Consider the following 20,711-nt stretch of genomic DNA (forward strand, 5'->3'; position numbering starts at 1 on the left):
AATCCACCACCACAAATAGTTTACAGTTCTGTGGGTAGGTGATAAGACCATGCACTGCAGGTCCAAATCACATGACATTCCTCCTGATTAATCGATCATGCTCATAATGGCGTGCTCATCTCAACACATCAGATGACTTCAAGAGTAAAAACATGAGGCAAGGTGACAAAAACAAAAGGTTCCATTTACAAGCTGGTAAAACAGAAATCAGCGAAATCCCATCATTAAATTGCTTTAAAGGATCTTTTCAATACCGCATCATAAAATGCTGAAAACAGGCCTTTGTGTATGGAATGAAGCGAGTAGTCTGGCACAGCTGCATTTAACAACATCTAAAGCAAAGACACATTTGCACCAAATGAGAAGCATATGGGTCGACATTCAATTACACCTATTTTCTCTACGGCTTAGTCTTAACAAGAACCACTTGTTCGCTGCTGCTAAACATGTTGAGGAATCATCGCCCTACACAGCTCAGGTTGACCTCAGAAGAGAGCCACCTAAAAGCAGCCCTCATTCATAAAGAGACCTTAAAGGGATGTCAGACACACCGCAGGGTCGTGTACAAAGCTGGTCTTGCAGGCACACATATGAAAAACAAAAAAAGGTCGACTGCCTGTGGTTAATAATCGGCTTCAAGAGCTTTTGAAAAATTCATGATTCATTGACGGATGATGCCTAATGGGCAAAATTCAAAAATCACTGTTGAAAAATTGCAAGAGTGTAGATTTTGCACTGTTGCTCTTAAAGAGGCTCTAAGTTCTAAGACCCCCCCCAAATGTCAATTGGATTTAAATCCAAAAGGGATTTTAGTCCTCTGGACGAAGTCCTGTATCAGGCGGACATTATGAACTGCAGTGTTCTGTTGTGGTTCTGTCAGTACCACACAGACGCTGGAGCCTATCCCAGCTGTCTTTGGACTGGTCACTGGTCAGCCAATCACAGGGCACATATAGACAAACAACCATTCACACTCACATTCATACCTATGGACAATTTGGAGTCACCAATTAACCTAGCATGTTTTTGGAATGTGGGAGAAAACCGGAGTACCCGGAGAAAACCCACGCATGCACGTGGAGAACATGCAAACTCCACACAGAGATGGCCGAGTGTGGAATTGAACCCTGGTCTCCTAGTTGTGAGGTCTGTGCGCTAACCACTAGACTGCTGTGCCGCCTCATATTTATTTTAAAAGGTAAATATCCTTGGATTTCAGCCCCTCAAATGTGATTCTTTTTTAATTTCCTTGACCCGATTATTTGATTAACTGAAACAACAAACTTCAGATTAATCGACTAAGAAAATGATCGTTAGTTGCAGCCCTGTCATTTATTACTGTGGATTGCACAGTTTGTCCTGTAATAAATATGTCAATGGCTGCAATCACTCTTCTGAAAGAAGATCATGTCGATCTTTCATAGGACCATGATGTCTCAACACTGAGTTCTACTCGGGCGCCCACACTTCCATCTGGAGACTGGTCTGTGTCAAGTTGACGTTTGTTAAGCGTCCATCTGCCCTGAAACCTGAGCGGACCTTTTTGGTGGGTGACCTCAACTTCTCTCTGACCTTCTAACCTCACTTTGCTCCTTCATGGTCTGATGTCCTCCAGCTGCCCGAACCGCCCTGACTAAAGCCTAGAATTAAAAGTCTTCACGAGAGCAAGTTTTGAGGCACAATGAAACTCTGTCTTGCTTTACACTAACATTTAGAAACTGTGGGTGCAGTCAAACCACAAATATGTTATTTCTGTGGTGAAAATGTCAGCTTCTTTACAGCGTGACAACACTGTGCTCTCTCAAAACCACGAAGAACGGCGAGAATCAATGATCTGAGCCAAGAATGTACCCAAGCGGACACCCTCCAATTGATTATAAAACTGTATTTACACCCTAAAACCATCCCATCATGTAAACATCTTTGTTTCTATTGATTTCATTGATTCACTTTTGCACGTCATAGGAAGAATAATATGCATAATAAGGAAGGCTTATTTAAGTAAATGTGTCATTGACACAGATTAAGGAACAATGACCTGAATAAGTCCAAACCTTTTTAAAAAGATCCCAAATGAAATGAAAAGATTTCTCAAGAGGAACAAAAAAAAGTGGCGGGTGTGTGGGGCCTGCAGCTGTGGGAGGCTCAGGTCTGGAGCCTGGCAGCATATTCCGTAAATGTCTCCCACCATTTCCATGCGCAAGAGAACCCACTCATGTTTAATGCCTTTTGAACAGCCTTGGAGTTTTTGGTTCGAGTAACAGTGCCAGAAAAAAAGATCAAACAAAAAAGGAGGAAAAGCTGCAGGACATCCACAGAAACATTGATTTAGGTCTATGAATAGTAGCGCTAGCCTAAATCATTGATAGCCTCATAAACTACACACAATTAGACATCTCGGCTTTTCTAAAAAATTTTAAAAAATGAAACAGAGTCATGACCATTCCTTCTTGGTATCACAACATATACATAACAGTCTAAACAAGCCAAGGTCTTTCTTCTTTTATAGTTTGCTGTTCCACGTGGTTCCGTCGGCGTGTCTGTTTACAGCACCACACGTAGGTGTGCAGTGTGTGTTACATGCAGTATTTACCGGACTATAAGTCGCACTTTTTTCCAGAGGTTGGCTGTTCCTGCGACTTATAAATAAAAAATATATACCGTATTTACCAGACTATAAGTTACAACACTTTCTTCATAGGTTGGCTGTTCCTGCTACTAATACTCCAGAGCGACTTATAAATGAAAAAAACTGTTTATGTTACATAAACACTGGACACCTTTTCTGTTCATGTTTATTTTTAGTGTAGCTGAATAAGCATTGTGTTAGCATATCTTACACCTATTCAGTCTGTTCTCTATACTTTTATTTATGTTAGAACTTGCCTTCCAAGAGGACTTAGTGTCTGCATTGGTCAAGTAGTTTGTAAAATAAATTACCCGCAAAAAATGCGACTTATACTAAAGTGCGACTTATGTTTGTTTTTTTTCTCCCTAATTTTGCATTTTTGGCCTTGTGCGACTTATCCTCTGGAGCGACTTATAGTCCAGAAAATACGGTATATACGTAATTTGACCGACAGTCACAAGAGGGCAATCTAGACTTTCGCACCGATATCTCCTACTCCTTAACAATTCAACATTTAAACAGTAGACGTTAGCTTCCAAAGACAACTGAGAATTACAGAACACAAATCCCCCCCCCAAAGAAAATCATATTCTGCAGACTACAAGCTACAAGTAGCGAAATTTGCAGCGGAAAACAGTAATCGAGCCGCAAAGAGAAAGTTTGGAGTAAGTGGAAAAACTTGTTAGGGACTGGCGTAAAGTGGAGGCTACTCTTACTGCCATGAAGAAAACAAAACAGTTACTGTACTTAAAACTTATGTGATTGGCGCAACTTGGCTCCCGCCATTACATTCCAGTGGATTCCAATAGGCAGATTGTTAGCGATCTTTGTGGACACAAGATTTTAAACATTTTGAAATTTTCTTGCTGCCAAACGCAATTTTTGCTGCTGTTGCGGGCCACCACGAGCCAGTTGGGAGGCAGTTTGAGCCACTGCACGCCACTAGGCACCTTATTGGCAACACTAGGCGCCACAGCAAATTGCATTGGCACCAACTGTCACCAACTGGCGCCGGCCCAGTGGACTCTTAGCATTACATAAACACTGGACACCTTTTCTGTTCATGTTTACTTTTCGTGTAGCGGAATAACCATTGTGTTAGCATATCTTACACCTATCCAGCCTGTTCTCTTATTATTATTTTATTAATGTTAGAACTTGACGTACTGACGTGATGTCTGTTTTGGTCAAGTAGTTTGTAAAATAAATTACTCGCAAAAAAATGAGACTTGAATTCCAGTGTGACTTATGTATGTTTTTTCTACCTAATGATGCATTTTTGGCCTTGTGCGACTTATACTCCGAAGCGACTTATAGTCCAGAAAATACGGTAGTTTTCACTCGATGATCCATTCATTCCATCTGGATGCGACTATTTACTAACCTCCACACAGTGGGAACGCAAAACTGCCAAAATATCCCAGGAACGTTTCCGTGTGGGCAGGGCCTAAATGTGGTTAAAAGTTAGTTAAGTCCAAGGTTAGATGGTTGTAATCATGCATTTAGAAGGTTGTAAACAGATTTTCTATGCTGTAACTATAAAAATAACAGTTTTATAAATAAAGACTTCATTTATCACGGTTGGATCTGGAAGCAATTAAGCACAATAATGAGGGATTACTGTACCCATAAGTACTTGCAGTCATGTCATGCTCTGCAAGACGGAGTGCAGGGAGGAGCGAGGATGTATGGCGTACACCGGCGCTTCGACAGATATTTATCAAAAGGCCAAGTGAAAGGTTTTCCATGACAGCCTCGCCGTTGTAGAGCTGAAGATTTGTGATTTCCCTTCTCAGCACTCCAACAGTGATAAATTGTGAAAAGTGTGAGATCGGAAAGGAAAAAGGGGAGTGGTTAGAGGAGAGAAGGAAGCAGGAGCAAGGCAGAGGTGCACCAGCGGCTCATGTGTCACCTGACCCCGAGGTAAGATGGAGCCCCTGCTGCTGTTTGGTAGGCGGGGGTGTATGTATCTTTCACACTAACCTTTTCTTTGCTTCACCCCAAATGACAAGCTAGGAAGAACATGCACAAAAGCAGAGTAAGATGTCTGCCGGGAAAACATCCAGGAAAACTTGAGCCGAGGGGACAGTCAGCACAAAAACTGAAGTACATTGGTACAATTGTAAAAATAAATACTGTATGTTAAAAAAAAGTATGTGAAAAACCTGATTAAGATGGTTTGATGATGATTGTCCTTGAATCTCAGTAAAACTAAAATCATGCTGTTTGGTAACAGCAGAAAGGACACGCACCAGCAAATACAAATAGACGGTGTGGACATTGAAAGTGTGACCGAAAATACATTTCTGGGGGTCACAATAGAGCTGGAAAACGTCATATTACAAATATACAACATAAGGTGGCCAGAAATATTTCAGTATTGAACAAAGCAAAATTTGTTCTCAATCAGAAATCACTCCACACTCTTTATTGCTCTCTGGTTCTACCATATCTTACTTATTGTGTGGAAATATGGGCTAATAACTATAAAAGCAATCTTCACTCGCTAAATGTACTGCAAAAAAGGTCAGTAAGGATAATTCATAATGCCGCCTACAGAGAACAAACTAACTCCTTATTTCTAAAATCACAAATACTTAAACTTGCTGATATAGTTCATCTTCAAACAGCTAAAATAATGCATAAGGCTAAAAACAACCAATTACCTAAAAATGTCATCCAATACTTCTCTACAAGAGAGGAGAAATATGATCTCAGGGAAGAACTACATTTGAAACACTTATATGCTAGGACTACGTTAAAAAGCCATAGCATTTCAGTATGTGGAATCAAACTATGGAATGGATTGAGTAAGGACCTCAAACAATGCACAACGATGAGCCAATTCAAGAAACAATACAAGCAGTTGATGTTTGCTAAATACAAGGATGAAGAGTCTTGAACCAGTCATGATGTGCTATACATATCACTATATTGACACTTACTATGGTACCCATTATGTCATTGGATGCTCATATCACCTCATACTTCGGTACGAGGTGCATTATTAAAAAAAAAACCTTAAACTGTATTATGGAAAGCAGGAAGTGAACAAATGTAACAGTTACTGATTGTAAAAGTACCAGATGGAGGGGTAGGATTTAATAAGCTTTGCTTCTTCCTACTCCTTTTGGACATGTGGAACTGTGAACTGATTATGGGATGCACTCAATTGTAATCTGATGCATGTTCAAATGAAATAAAACCATTACCATTTTCAATACAATTTCAATAATTTGTTAAAATTAAATGTTAATGCATTTAAACATGCATGTTTCTGTATAGTTAGAGTACTACACTGACACACTTACCACCAACTGCTCTGCGGATGGTGGCCACACACACACACACACACACACACACACACACGATAGCCTTTCCTGCATGCTGTGAGTGTGTATTGACATGTTTTCAAAATTCCTGAGGCTAAGAGGAGTGTGTGTGTGTGTGTGTGTGTGTGTGTATATCCGACAGTGTAGCGCTCACATTTGCACCACAGGAAGCCAACAGCCAAACACACCACCACCATCTCCTCTGCCTGCTGTTGTTCAGACCCTCTGGGGAGACCACTACCTCAGCCCTCCGTTCTGACCACACACACACTGAGCAGAAACCTCAGACCACATGGTCCACAGTGATGGCGAGGCTTTTGGCCTTTTGACTCGGCTTGGCCCTGGATGAAGGCAAGAAGGATGGTGGCGTGTGTAACAAAGAGGACCCCTGCAGAGATCCCCATCAGCTGTGACGTAACACGGAGGAAACGGCCACAACAGAATCTTTACTTCCTGTCTCATCTGACCCAGTTGGGGCGGCTGGGGAGCATTCATGTCAGACACAGCACTGTAGTATCCATCGTCACCTGTTCTGATGAGGACAGGAAATGCTGCCCTGGGCTCAAGCACCTGCACAGAGCGCTCCATTGTAGTATGTTTGTCCATTGTAGGAATTTGACCTGCGCTCCTCATAACAATGTAAAGAATTTAGGTGTCATCCAAACAGGGATACTAAAGACAAAGATTTTGGTATTAAAAACAGCCAGTGTACAAATGATACGATGTGATGGGTCTGGACGTGGAGCAAAAACATCTAGAACCGTTAAGAATCCAGAACATTATACATTATTAATAATTGGAATAATGCAATATTGCATTATTACAACCACCAATCCAGAACAAGAATCCAAAACCTCCACTTCAAAGTTCTTCTCATAACCTACAAAGCCCTCCACGATCTGACCCCCCCCCCCATATCTCACAGACCTCCTCCATCCACACAATCCCCTTCGATGCTCAGACTCCAACCTCCTGGTACTCCCCTGTAAGACCAAGCTCCGAACCTGGGGTGACGGAGCCTTCTCCATCGCTGCCTCCCACCCTCTGGAACTCTTTGCCCCATTCACTCCATGCTTGCCCTGACCTTCCCAGTTTCAAAAAAAACAACTAAAAACCCACCTCTTTAAATCTGTTTTTAATGTCTAACTTTTTATACCTGACTGCTGTGCCCCGCCCACTTTTACTCATGTTTTAACTGTGTATTAACAAATGAATGTTGTATTTTAATGTATCTTTTACTCTGTTTACTTGCATTTATTCAACTCCATTCTTCTGTAAAGTGTATTTGAGTATTTTGAAAAGCTCTATACAAATAAAATCTATTATTATTTATTATTATTATACAACAACCTATTGCAGCCTTGAATATCGCCCCATCCCGATATGGTAATAGTTTAATTTAATTTGAACATGCATCAGGTTACAATTGAGTGCATCCCATAATCAGTTCACAGTTCCACATGTCCAAAAGGAGTAGGAAGAAGCAAAGCTTATTAAATCCTACCCCTCCATCTGGTACTTTTGCAATCAGATATCAATATGATATCAGTATGAATTATTCGCAACTGGGGTATAATGAGGATAACCAGTATAGAAAATGAATGGATGGGAGGAAACTAGAGCAAACGCCACAAAGTGATGCCCAAATGGAGATTCGGACCCATTGAATGCCTAAAAATACAAAATCCCATTTATTACTTGGGAATTTTACTCTGCTTTTCTACATTTTACTCGTTCTCCATGAAAACCCTCACCGGCGTGTTTATCAAGTAGACTGCAGAGCAACACCAAAAAAAAAGAACAATTTTGAATATTCATGATAAACACATGAAACAGATAACTGACAGCATGGCAATTTTGCATCAAACAATAACATCCCTCTCCATCACTCTCGATACAATGGTGAGGAAGGATAGAGGGAAGAATGCAAGACAAACAGGAAGCACCTTTGCATGAAAGCTGGTGAAGGACTCGACACAGACCATAATAGTGAAAAACATCCAAACTAAACTATCCTGATCGGAACTATGCGCATCCAACGCAGATTTAGAAGCCAGAATAGCATGAATTTGTAGCAGGAAAAAGAGCACCATTATGTTTTCTGATGTGATGGAGCTTGACGTACACTCCGAGGGAGGTGTAAATCCAGGGCAGGCGAAAGCAGGGTGAGGTTTAAAAGGATCTACTTGATGCTATGGTTTGTGAAGCTAGAGCGGACAAATTGAAAAGAAGCCAGCGGAGGTGAAACAGAGTGCGAGCAGAGCAGCCACAGTCAGAGCAGAGGATGAGGTCGGGGAGCTTGTTTTGCATTATTACAACCACCAAAAACAACAAAAAACCTTCGGGGTAATGAGCTTCTTTCGCTGTTGTAGTATTTATTTTCCACTAATGGAGAACAATGCTGGACATAATGTTCATTGCGCTTGGTGAAAAATCTGCAGATATGTGCAAATGCCAAAAGCCCGATGATGTAAATGATATTATCGTCATCAAAGATGATTCAGTGTGATACAGACAACTGGGTAAAATTATGATAATGTGCAATGTTTACAGATATGATCTATTTTCGATACTTTCTCCAATAGAAGAATAGAAAACCTCCTAAAGGCCAATTTATACCACCCCTTTTTTCAAGTGGTTTGAACCCCGCTGCTTAAATAACAATGCCATTCCCATGATACTAAGAGTGCAGGTTCAGGAAGAAGTAAAGTGAACACTAATATCACATTTTGAAGTCTTATGCAACAATTGTGTTATGATCTGACAAATCTTAAGTAAGTCTGATCAAGTGTAGAATTAATACTTCGGCTTGGACAGTGGCAGCTATTAAACTGATGGGGGAAAAAAGTGTCTCACGTCTATGAGTGAAGCTGGGACCACTGAATGTAGGTAGGATTGCAAGGTTAATAGTGTTTCATACTGTGTAAATATCACAATATATTACAATATGGAAAACCGTGGGTTATCGGCCTATATACACAATATGTACAAAACAATTATGTTTAAATTTTGTGGGTGCACCTTATTTTCGATTTCTTATTTTATATTTATTAATAATTATTTATTATTATTATTTTTCCACTACAAAAAAGACAAAATACCTGTTTGATGTCTTAAATACAGTTTCAAACACTTATAAACCCAATAACACGGTTTAATATTTATTATTATCAGAAATTGTGTCGAACAAGCAGCATATGAACAATTTAAACATAAAATAAATGAAAAGTATGATGTCCAAAAGGGCAGTAAACTTCTGGGAAATTAAAATAATCATGCAAATCCTTAATGAATTATGATGGGATATTTACTTTTATATGCCCCCTCAGTATCAGTGCTCTTTTAGTGGTCCAATCTATCAGGTCGGCCAGCTGATCAGCCTTGTCATTCATTTCCAAAAAAAACACAATATCACCTGCATTTCATTCGTGAAAAATAAGTTTTAACATCGGCATCAATTAGCCAACGCTTGCCGGATTACTGATTATTTTCTATTGGCATCTTGTTAACCGTGCATATTTTAATTTGCACTGGGAAATCAAAATTAAGATGTACTAATGACTTCTGTGTTGCAGAAAAGGTGGAGGGTAAATCAAACCACAGGAATCTAAGCAGTTTAATATAACTAATTGAGATAAAAACAAGAGGTTTCCCCACACAAACTATAATTCAGAACAACAGCAGTGTTTTGTTCAGAAATGTAACCAGTCCAGCCAATGAGGGGCAATGGCCTGAGACAAGTGAAGCTTTTCAAGGGACTCGAACAAAGAAAAGCGAGCTAAGAAATATAAAGGTCTGGGAAAAATAAGCAGCACCGTGGAACGTGGCTCACATCCAATCAATCCTACCTGCGATGATGAAAAACCACACGGTAGACTCCATGCTGACTCCATCAGACAGTGGAAAACCAGGTTTAAACCAAGCCGTGCAGTTTCAAGTCAAGATACTCTCGCTGTCATGACTGTGGTACTTTACATGGTTTAGAGGTGGATATGGCCTAATATAGACAGTACCACTATGGGGGATCGACTGCAAAGAAAGCATACAGATAATCCATCCAAAACATTATAAAAATAATGTCATGTTTCTGGGCCACTTTCAAGCTTGAGTGGGAGAGGGAGGACATGGAGTGGAGACCTCATGTGGCGTTTTATTCCTTCAGAAATTGCATTTTTCTTTTTCCACTTATTTTATCACCACATATCGTGTCGGTGATTACAAGGACTGATTACACTGGACAGTTTATGTGCCCAGTATTTTACTGACTTTTCATTGCAACATCGTATCTGTGAGGGAGCTGCCAATCGTCCCTCACTGATCAGGTGTATGCCCCACCTACACACTGTCATGTTACTATTTGTGTATATAGTTGGCTTTTGTTATTTACTACATATATTCTGGTTAGTACTTTAATTATATTTGTTTGCCATTTGCCAAGTTGTTAATAATTGTAAATTTGTTGTAAATTTTAGTTAGTTAGTTTTTTCATTTAGAAGTCATTGGTTTTGTTCCGGCGGCACGGCGGTCGAGTGGTTAGTGCACAGACCTCACAGCTAGGAGGACCAGGGTTTGAGTCCACCCTCGGCCATCTCTGTGTGGAGTTTGCATGTTCTCCCCGTGCATGCGTGGGTTTTCTCCGGGTACTCCGGTTTCCTCCCACATTCCAAAAACATGCTAGGTTAATTGGCGACTCCAAATTGTCCATAGGTATGAATGCGAGTGTGAATGGTTGTTTGTCTATATGTGCCCTGTGATTGGCTGGCGACCAGTCCAGGGTGTACCCCGCCTCTCGCCCGAAGACAGCTGGGATAGGCTCCAGCAAATGAATGAATGAATGAATGGTTTTGTTCCTAATTTCTCATCAGTTTCTCCTTTCTTTGAGGTGATTGGTCATGGAGGCACGCCCATGTGAGTGCAGGCCAGAGGCTGATCACCTTGATTGGACTCTCCCAGGTGTCACCTGGAGGAGGGGGTGTTAACTGGGGAGTTGTTGGGTAAGTTGTTAAATGTAATCTAGTGTTTAAAATGTATATAGAAAATGAAACTTCAGTGTGGTACTATTGAAAGGCTTTTGTAACATAAAAGTAGGGTGTTATCAATGTAAATATGGTACCTTTTAGACATATTGCCTCACCCTCTCATTGGGGAATTATGGTTGGCCCTTCACGGGTAAAAGGGGGCTGGGTGAATTGTTGGTGAGGAGGCTTGTTGTGTGTGCTGGGGGGGTGGATGCTGTTGCACGGTCTGGCAAAATAAACTTGAAGAGCTCTGTGGCTATCCCGGGCTAGTAAGAGGCCATTTTTCCAACTTAAAATCTTAGTTTTGTAACAATCTGGTGGTTAAAGAAGATGTAGTTGCACATGCAATTGTTTTATTAATGTTAGCATTTTTTAAAGGATGTGCACCGCTCTTATTCCAAACCAGTTGCGAACTACTGCCTTTGACCTACAACAATAAAAGGCCACTCAAAAATGTGCGGTTTATATTTGTGTTGAGTGCAAGTATAGGGTGAATATGTTAAGTAGAAAAAGACGGGAGGACATGATCTCCAAACACCAACCGGGTCTCTGACAGGGTCAGTGCCGGCCAGCTGACCCTGTGCACTCGGAGATCAAACAGAGTTGAAGGTCCTTCCAATTAAACATCGGTGGCCTTTTCACTCTGTTTAAATGGTGCTGGTGAGGTGGGGAGGAGCAGCAGCAGGAGGAGCAGCAGCAGGAGCTCCAGTGTCGCTCCGCCTGTGGCCCGTTGCTATGATGAGTTCATTCAGTTTCGGGACACAAAGAGTTAATGGCTGCCGGGATTATGCAAGGACATGCCAGACGCCTTTCTCCTCTCCCCGCTGCCCTTTATTTCCTCCCTCCCTTTCTAAATGGGAGGACGCCAAATTCGGCATTCCTGCACGTTTCGATCCTGAGCATTTGAATTCAGCAGCAGTGCCGCCGCTTGCATGCTTGGCATCACTGTGGGAACAAAACACGGATTGTGTTGCACTCTGAGCAGACTCACACCTGCCCTGCAGGGAGGCCGTTGTCAAGATTTACAACAGTGCGTCATATCTGAAGGGAATCAGACGAGCATAAATATCAGTTCTAATCATGTCGAAAAGAACCCGATGTGATGCTATCGCTAATAGCTGAGAAATGATCCAGTTAATACGATAAGAGACTGCATATGATAATTTTTTTTTAATACAATAGGAGATGTGTGTTGGGGAATCTTTCATTTTCATATCAAGCATGTCATACCTAGAACGAAATTCCTGTGAAAAAACGGGCAACGCCAGCTTGATTTAATAAGGCCTTTATAACATGGCGGCTTGGGGGTCAAAACTGTAATCGTAATTTATTGGCTATTGGTAAAAAAAGGGAGGTGTTCCATATGGGCACTCACAGCACATGGGTGCTTCTCTATACAATCTACTCTCTTATCCCTGATGTTTATATAGTATTGGTATGCTATTATAACAGTAATAATGATGTCAAGCAATGAGATTTTAATTACTGTAACTGTATGGTTGCAATTGTGTTTACTATCATGGGTCATGTCCTCATTGTTACTATTGCTATTGGTAAGTTGGACTGTTTCATTCCACTGATATCATCTCCAGTGTGACCCTTAGCCATCATTGACATTTAACTGTTCTGTTTGTCACTGTTGTTGTTTTGGGAATTCTTGTTGCTGCTGTTTTTGTCTCTCCCTCTACTGCCCCCCCCCCCCCCCCCCCCGACCCCACCTTTCTCTTCTCTCTTCTTCTTTTCTGTTCTTCTTCTTGCTCCGGTCCGGTCGTCCCAAATGGCATAACAAAGACATCAAATAACGGCAAATAAAATTTCATGGTACAGGGAAGTTGTAGCCAACACCTTTCCTGACACAGAGCAAATCTGTCTAGCATGTAAGGGCATTTAGATCAACAATACTATCTGCCCCAATGGCTGGACGGGACAAAAAAAAAAAAAAAAAAAAAAAAAGGGAGGTGTTATACGATTTCATAGACTATGAAATATGGATGTCATGAATGGCTTTATGTTGTGCATAAAATAAATGTAAGACCGTGTGTGAGCCACAACAGCACCTTTTGTTTATTTATTTTTTTGTATGTGTTTATAAATGAGGAAAATTTAAACTAAATCTAAAAGTAACCAATAACAACAACGTGAACAAAGAAAGGTGTGCAAAGCTGACTACACACACACACACACACACAACAACCATAGTTGACAAAAAACTGCTTGAAAACAGAAGCAACTTTTTCAGCTTGAAGCTTGCACTATTACATTACATTAAAATTAGATTAATATATATATATATTATATTATTACGTTTATACTGTAAACTTTTTATGGTCAAATGCACTTCCAACACACTTAACTTAAACATGCCGATTATCATAGTGTATGTGGTCATTGTAAAAACAAAAATATATTTTATACATAAGATATTTTTAACATTACATGAGATTACATTTATTTTTTCATACATTCACTTTAAAATGTAATGTAGTATTGTGTATTTGTTAGTATGTATTTCTCTTTAACAGTTAATAAGGATTGGGGGCATGGTGGGAGGCTGGGGGTGGAACACCCAGAACTCATTCAAGAGACTGTAATATTTTACTAAAATGGGATTTCAATATATTCTGAACTCCTGTTTCAATACGCATGTTGCACAATAGATCTAATTTGTATGCACATATCTAATAAATACAAATGTATAAAAATGTGAAAATACTTTCCATGGATTGTGTTGGAGAAATGAAGTTAAATTGTTCAGAATGAGATCATGTGTCTTGGCTGCATGAAGAAGAGCGGTTTAAGACATTCACTTCATTGCATCGCTCCTCTGGCGTGAAAAACTGAATGCTGAATGCTGGTTGCAAATAATTGGAAATGATGTAGAACAGCTGGAAGGAAAATAATAACAAGGCAGGCAGAGAACGCTAACAACACGGCAAAGTCGGCGGAGGGTTGGCTCAGCTCTACCAGCGCGGGCCAGACGGGAGACAGAGCTGCGAGCAGGCACCGAGTCAATAAACAACAGAGATCCTTCCAGACGAGACTGGCAACAACGGGGGCCAAATAGACCCGCAAGGAAAGCGAGATCTACAGGGCCGGACTCTAATCACAACCACAGGATCCCGAGCCAGTACGAAAGCAAGAGCCAGCAGCCATGGGTCATTAGGTGCAGTAATCATCATTTCAAGCGAGCGAGCAGTCATTTCTTTGGCTTTGTTCAAAGTACGCAGATTTGAGCTTTCCGAACAAATGTGCCAGAGATTTTACAGCTTTGAAAACTTTCGCCACTGTACAACGCCATGCACGTCCCATCATCCACTCATGTTTAATCGTAAGCCATATTTTTTTATGGAACACTCACTTTTTTTTTTTATAAAGCCGCTAATATTTTATTGTAGTTGTCAAACAAGCGAGTATGACGCCAGAAAGAAGCAAAGCGGACTCTTTGAAGCCAAACGTTTGCATACCTTTCTCTCAGGAGGTCTTTAAATGAAGGCAAGATGTGAGCATGAGTGTAACATATCCGCCCAGGCAAATGTAGGGGGGGTATGTTTGATTAAAATTTAAGGACACACACTGTGCCTTTCAGGCTCTATTACTCCTTTCAAAGAAAATCACTTAACCAATCTCAACGTCCTTAAAAGACGGAATACCTGGATTGAATTCAAGGTCACAGCCAGGAGGACAGAAGACAAAAAACAAGGCAGGGACGCATCAGTTTCAAAATGACAAGAAACCCAAAGTGAGCGAGCCGTCATGATTGGAACCTCGGAACGGGTGCAAGAGGATCCTCCCTTGGGAACGGGTCTGTCATAAAGGACTGAGAGAACACTGCATATATCATCCGAGTGGAAAGGGGAAAAAAGCGGACTTTCAAGTTCAAAAAGGTTTCATCTGGACTTGAATAAATACTGTTTGATAAATGACAAGAAACAAGAGCCATGGAGGACCTTCTCGTCTGGATTCACAATTCATGCAATCGGTAAAAAAAAAAATACTTGGTGACACACACACACACACACACAACTTCTTAATCACTTCTATTCAGTGGGTTCTCTGTGTTCCAGGCTTTGTTTTGTTGTCACGCTCAGCTCCTCAAGTGTAACTCGCCTCGCTTACCCACAGCCTGACTGACTATAATACTTATGTCTGCTTTGGACAATAAAGCGCAACCGTTTTTGTCGGTTTTTGTCGCAGATCCACATGTCCATGTGCAGAACCACCACCAAACTGCCACAGGAAAATGGATCACTTCCAAACCATCTTTATATGACAACTGGTATGTACGAGTGATGTGTCCATCGCCAACAAAATGGCTCTTTCACGTGAACCATGGGAGCCTCTGTTTTTTTTTTTTCTCCTTAACTCCGCATGTGATTGGTCAAAATGTGTGATGGCGTATGTGTTGACACTAAGCAGAAGGGGGGGAGGGAGGTGTTACACGCAAGCTAGGTGAGGAAAATTAGCAGAAAACAACAGCTGAGAGACCAGTTTTTGATAAGGATTAGCAAAATGTTAATTTATATTTGATTGTATAATGTTTCGATAATGTTGTTTCACTGGAAATAGTTGGAAATTCCACAATAATTCACATAATCAATTGACTTTGGGATGGGTCTTTGTTTTTGTGTTTTACAAATATTTATTGCTGCAATATGTTCTATGTTTAGCATATAAATCAACATTTCTGTGTTTACATTACCAATTCATTTTACACATACAGCTGACCCATACATCAGAGTTTGAACCTTGCTGCGTCACTGTCATGACTTTTCAAAAATGAATTAATGTTCACTGTTTCTCGGTTTGATAAGGCTTATTATTAGGGGGGGAAAAACGCATATTGTAAATTCAGGCACAAAAAGCCGCACCCACAAGATTTAAAGAAAAAAACATTAAAAACACATTAGAAATTGCAGGAGGTCATTACTCAATATAACAATCTGTCTCAATGTGTCATCTCAAAGACACTAAACTCATCACACAGCAACTTAACACTAAAATCTTATACCTAATAAATACACAAACATGTACCAATACAATTTTAAAATAAATATGTATAACGCAGGCTGCACGGCGGTTGAGTGGTTAGCGCACAGACCTCACAGCTAGGAGATACCGAGCTCAATTCCACCCTCGGCCATCTCTGCGTGGAGTTTGCATGTTCTCCCCGTGCATGCGTGGGTTTTCTCCGGGTACTCCGGTTTCCTCCCACATTCCAAAAACATGCTAGGTTAATTGGCGACTCCAAATTGTCCATAGGTATGAATGTGAGTGTGAATGGTTGTTTGTCTATATGTGCCCTGTGATTGGCTGGCGACCAGTCCAGGGTGTAACCCGCCTCTCGCCCGAAGACAGCTGGGATAGGCTCCAGCAGAGGATAAGCGGTAGAAAATGAATGAATGTATAATGCATTCCCATAATGCATTTCATTTGAGTACATCATTTAATTGGAGGACAAGCAGCATATAAAAAATGGATGGATGGCGCAGCAATAACCTCCACCAGAGAGAACCAGAGGAGCACAGAGGGAGGCTGACGTCAGCACCCCAATGAATGTGTTGCTCGGAAGCAATTCATATTTTTACTTGTATTGGTACATGTTTGTGTATTGATTAGATACAATTTAAGATTTGGGTGTTAAAGTTGCTGTGTGATGAATTTAGTGTTTGTAAGATGACACCCAGAGACAGACTGTTATATTGAGTAACGACCTCGTGCAATTTCCAAACTTATTACACGCGTTATAAGGAATGACAAAGCAAGTAGAACATCATGTGGAAGACAGATGGAGTCCTGACGAGGTGAAGGAGAAAGATGTTGCATTAAGAGTATGCACAGAACGCCATCAGTGGCTTTTTCATTGGCTGTGAAAGAAACATGAACAGCACCATGTCGGTTGGCGCCAACAAGAAAAAAGGCAAATAAACCTTGTAAAAATACAAAAGATAAATATTTACTCCCTTTAGAAGATCACCAGACACATACAGTACATTGTATGGCCGATAAGGACGCTCGCTTTAACGGCCATAACTGTCCATCCAGCTTTCACACTTTAAGTGAGCCCTTTAAAAAAATGACATTCCTAAAGTGGGCAAATCCCCCTCCGCCCTAACCCACCCCCGTCATGGTGGTACCTGGCTTAGCTCTATTTATTCACCTTATAAACACAGACCCGGAGCAGCCGCCCACTCCCCCGCTGCCTGTACACAGAGCACACATTCATCCCAAAGTGGGCACCATGAGGAGGCTGCAGGGGGGCAGCATGCAGGCGTACTTCAATTTAGAGGACATTATCGGCCATTTTGATGATCGCGGCTGTGTCGACGGCGCCTGCAAATGAAAACGTGTGGTGTGGAGTTCTGATAACAGTGGCCATTTTAACACAAAGGAAAATAAGCTGTCTCTTAAATAAACGTTCCTGCATATAGCTCCACTTCTTGACAAAACTAAAGCTGGGGTGTGCACATTTCATAAGAAAAGATAAGTTATATGCATGCCAGAGATGCATATGATAGCTGAGGCCATCATGCGCCGCCATTATGAATATGATCATGAGAGATAGTGTCTCTCATGTGTCGTGAGAGGATGGAATAGTAGCATTGGGAATATATTAAAGTTACTGTGAGGCGGAGATCAGTGATGCATGGAAGCATACGCTCATCCTGCATAACCTTGCTTACCGTGACAACTGTAGATCCATCCATCCATCCATCCATCCATCTACTTTTACCTCACCTACTGCTTATTTCTGTCTAATTGAGTGATGGCACCCCTGCAACCATAGTGAGGACAGGCAGCATAGAAAATAAATGAATGCATGATTGATGAGAGACTTTTTCCACTCAAAATGACTTCCAGGTGAGATCATCTGTTAGACTGCATTCACACTTGAGTCGGTCTCCTGATCCGGAGCAAAGATAAGATACTTGATGTGTACTTTGGTGAGGTTTGATAAGTGTTGACACTGATTTTTTTGTGTGACATAGACCCAAAAGTTGCACAGTAAGAACATATGCATAAAGTATAGTCATGATTGGGCAGCTTTTACGACTTATTACAAGGCGTAACATAAATATCATGAACCAAAATGGCGTCTACTGGGTTGAATACATTGGTTGTTTTCATATTCAGCCAAGAATTCACCAAAAGCATCTATGATCTATATACAGTAAACCTCGGATATATCGGATTCAATTGTTCCCACTGGTTTTGTCCGATATAAGCAAAATCCGTTATATGCGTATACCGGAAAATGTCCGTTTTACGCATATATCGGATTTATATCCGGTATATGCGTAAATTGGATTTTATCCGTTATAAAAAGGCACTTCCTTGACTATGTTTCCAATGTAACTGGACGCGCAGGCAACGCTGCAAACGCTGCAAATGACGTCGTATAGCGGCCTGTCACGATTCGGCGAATCGGAGCGCCACGATGCGGCCATCCGATACATGCGAGGGAAATTTAATGGAAATGCATTGGAACGGGACTGGAGATTTTGTCCGAAATAGGCAAAATCTGTTATAAAAAATCCGATATATGCAATGAATTTTTATTGGAAATGCATTACAGAAAAATCGGTTCTTTTTTATCTGTCCGTTGTGAGCGAATTTCCGATATATCCGAGGCCGATATATCCGAGGTTTACTGTAGTAAGTCTCATAATAAATAATGGCACAATAAAGGACAACCTCCATAAAGTGCATGCGTGTATGTTTTCTTCGTTCACATTGCTCCAGCAACTAGAGGTTTCATAAAACAACAGCATTGGTGTGAGACGGTGTGAGACCTCTTATCAGCCATCCAGTTGCTTTGTCTCAGAGGGGGGAGGCGGAACTCCTAGCATACACACACAAAGCGCATTGACTGCAAAGCAAAATGCCATGTTATTATATTCCCATTTGGGAATATAATAATGAGGCCAACAAAACAAATGAACAAGTTCAAATTAATGTGTCGCCCCAATCTTGTGAATCGTTTGATGACACCCCGAGTTTCATGTCATTTTAACACCGGTCCATGTGTTTGTTCCGTATAACGTTCACGTTTGAACTCTCCGGTGCAAATGTTCATTCAAATGCACCAGGGTTCGGTTGACTGCGTTCACAGTTTTTCACAAACCGCACTAATAAAGAAAAAACCACTCGACTTCGGTTTAACCGAAGCAAACACAAAAAGCATATACGCACCCCTAAAATCCTATGAATGCATTCCACAGACAGAATCAACCAACAACCACAGAATCACTTCCAGAAAGGGTGAATAACACCCCTCCCCCAAAACTAACTGCATTGAAATGTACTTTAAATCCGAGTTTTGTAGATAGTATTCATTCCAAGTCCTGTATTAGAAAAGTGTAGATTATGCAAGCCTCATTGTTGGAATTATAAGCTCCTCAGAGGTGTAAAATGAAGGTGATTATATAAATGACCCAATCTAAACTTTCACAATAAGTGATGTTAGTAAACTATAAACCACACGCATGTATTTTAGTTTTAGTTGATAGCTCATTGGAACAGTGTAGTCATTAATGTACCAACCTTGTAGGCTGACGATAGCGAGGGTGTACATCGGACCCAGTCGTACTTTTCTCCCGCTCTCTCTGCGTCGATCCTCGGCCTCTCTTGTTAGATCCATGACGGTCCTTGAGCTAGGCGGCTCCGGTGTTGCTCCCCGACTACAGTGGAGCCGTGAAGCGGGGCAGGAGCGTGAAAGGGAACCGTGCGAGACAACGAACCGCCGCTACCTGGGCAGGTAACAGGGGAGCCGGACGTGGATCTCACCTGGTTGTTGGAGAGGATGGCTCGCGGGAACGAGACGGACACATGCGGGACGGTGGCTCGGTTCCCAGGCGGGTCAGTGCACACTTACTTCGAGTACGACAGATGAAGACGCGCCGAAAGTTTGAAGCCAAAGAACAAAATGAGTAGTTGTAAACGCAGGCTGCCGTGTTTCAGTAAAAACCGGCATGTGCAGCAAACCGATGCCTAGTCCACAGGCTCCGACCACCGAGTCGCTCGAGTCTGGAGCGAGAGGGAGTTTCGCTCCGCGTTGTTTCCAAGTTGGCTTCCTCCCACTCACAGTAGTGTTTGTACAACAGCGTAACAACCTCACTAACAAGACGATCCTTTTCCTGTTTGGACTTTCAAAATAAACTTACCACGCGCGTTTTTCAAGTTACGACGAAGCTATCACAAATACTGCATAGAGGTATGATGTATACTACGTATATATCCCATAATCATTAATTGAAACATATCTTATTTACTATATTAGCAGAAACAAGTCAAAAACATTTAACTTAGCTGATTCCGTCGCTCTCCAAGAACGTTGTTTAAGAGAATTTGCTTTACTGTGTAGTTTATATTATATAAAGTGACAATATAAATTAACAAAATTTTCTATGTTCTGCTTCATAAATACGTCACCATGTATTGGAATATTTTTATATGCTTACTAAGCCCCAGCTTCCGGTAAACGCAAGTTCAAAAATGCAACACTGCCATCTTGTGGTAGAACTTGATAGTGATACTCCACTATATGAAGTCCAACCAGTTCTGCAAAATTGCTTTTTCCTCACTACCACAATTAAGTATGAGGTTTCAAAGATTTGGTAAATATAATAAAAACGCATGTTTCAATAATTTGGATACAAAACGTATCTATAGCTAGTTAGATCTAACAATTGAAAACGAACTCACCAGACATACGTTTTACTATATAAACTACTT

At 41.0% G+C, this 20,711-nt stretch overlaps 1 protein-coding gene across 1 annotated transcript in view; it reads right to left on the reverse strand.

Moving 5' to 3' along the window:
- Window positions 1–20,051, reverse strand: part of ptk7b (protein tyrosine kinase 7b) — an 81,726-nt gene extending 61,675 nt beyond the window's left edge. The window contains exons 1-2 of the mRNA XM_058058250.1: window positions 19,764–20,051; window positions 19,521–19,657 (exon numbers count right to left, since the gene is read on the reverse strand). Coding sequence (XP_057914233.1) covers window positions 19,521–19,657; window positions 19,764–19,807 — 181 coding nt within the window. The 5' untranslated portion in view covers window positions 19,808–20,051. The remainder of the gene's footprint in view (window positions 1–19,520; window positions 19,658–19,763) is intronic.
- Window positions 20,052–20,711: the final 660 nt, after the last annotated feature.

The sequence above is a fragment of the Doryrhamphus excisus genome, chromosome 20 (assembly GCF_030265055.1).
Source record: "Doryrhamphus excisus isolate RoL2022-K1 chromosome 20, RoL_Dexc_1.0, whole genome shotgun sequence".
Classification (NCBI taxonomy): Eukaryota; Metazoa; Chordata; class Actinopteri; order Syngnathiformes; family Syngnathidae; genus Doryrhamphus; species Doryrhamphus excisus.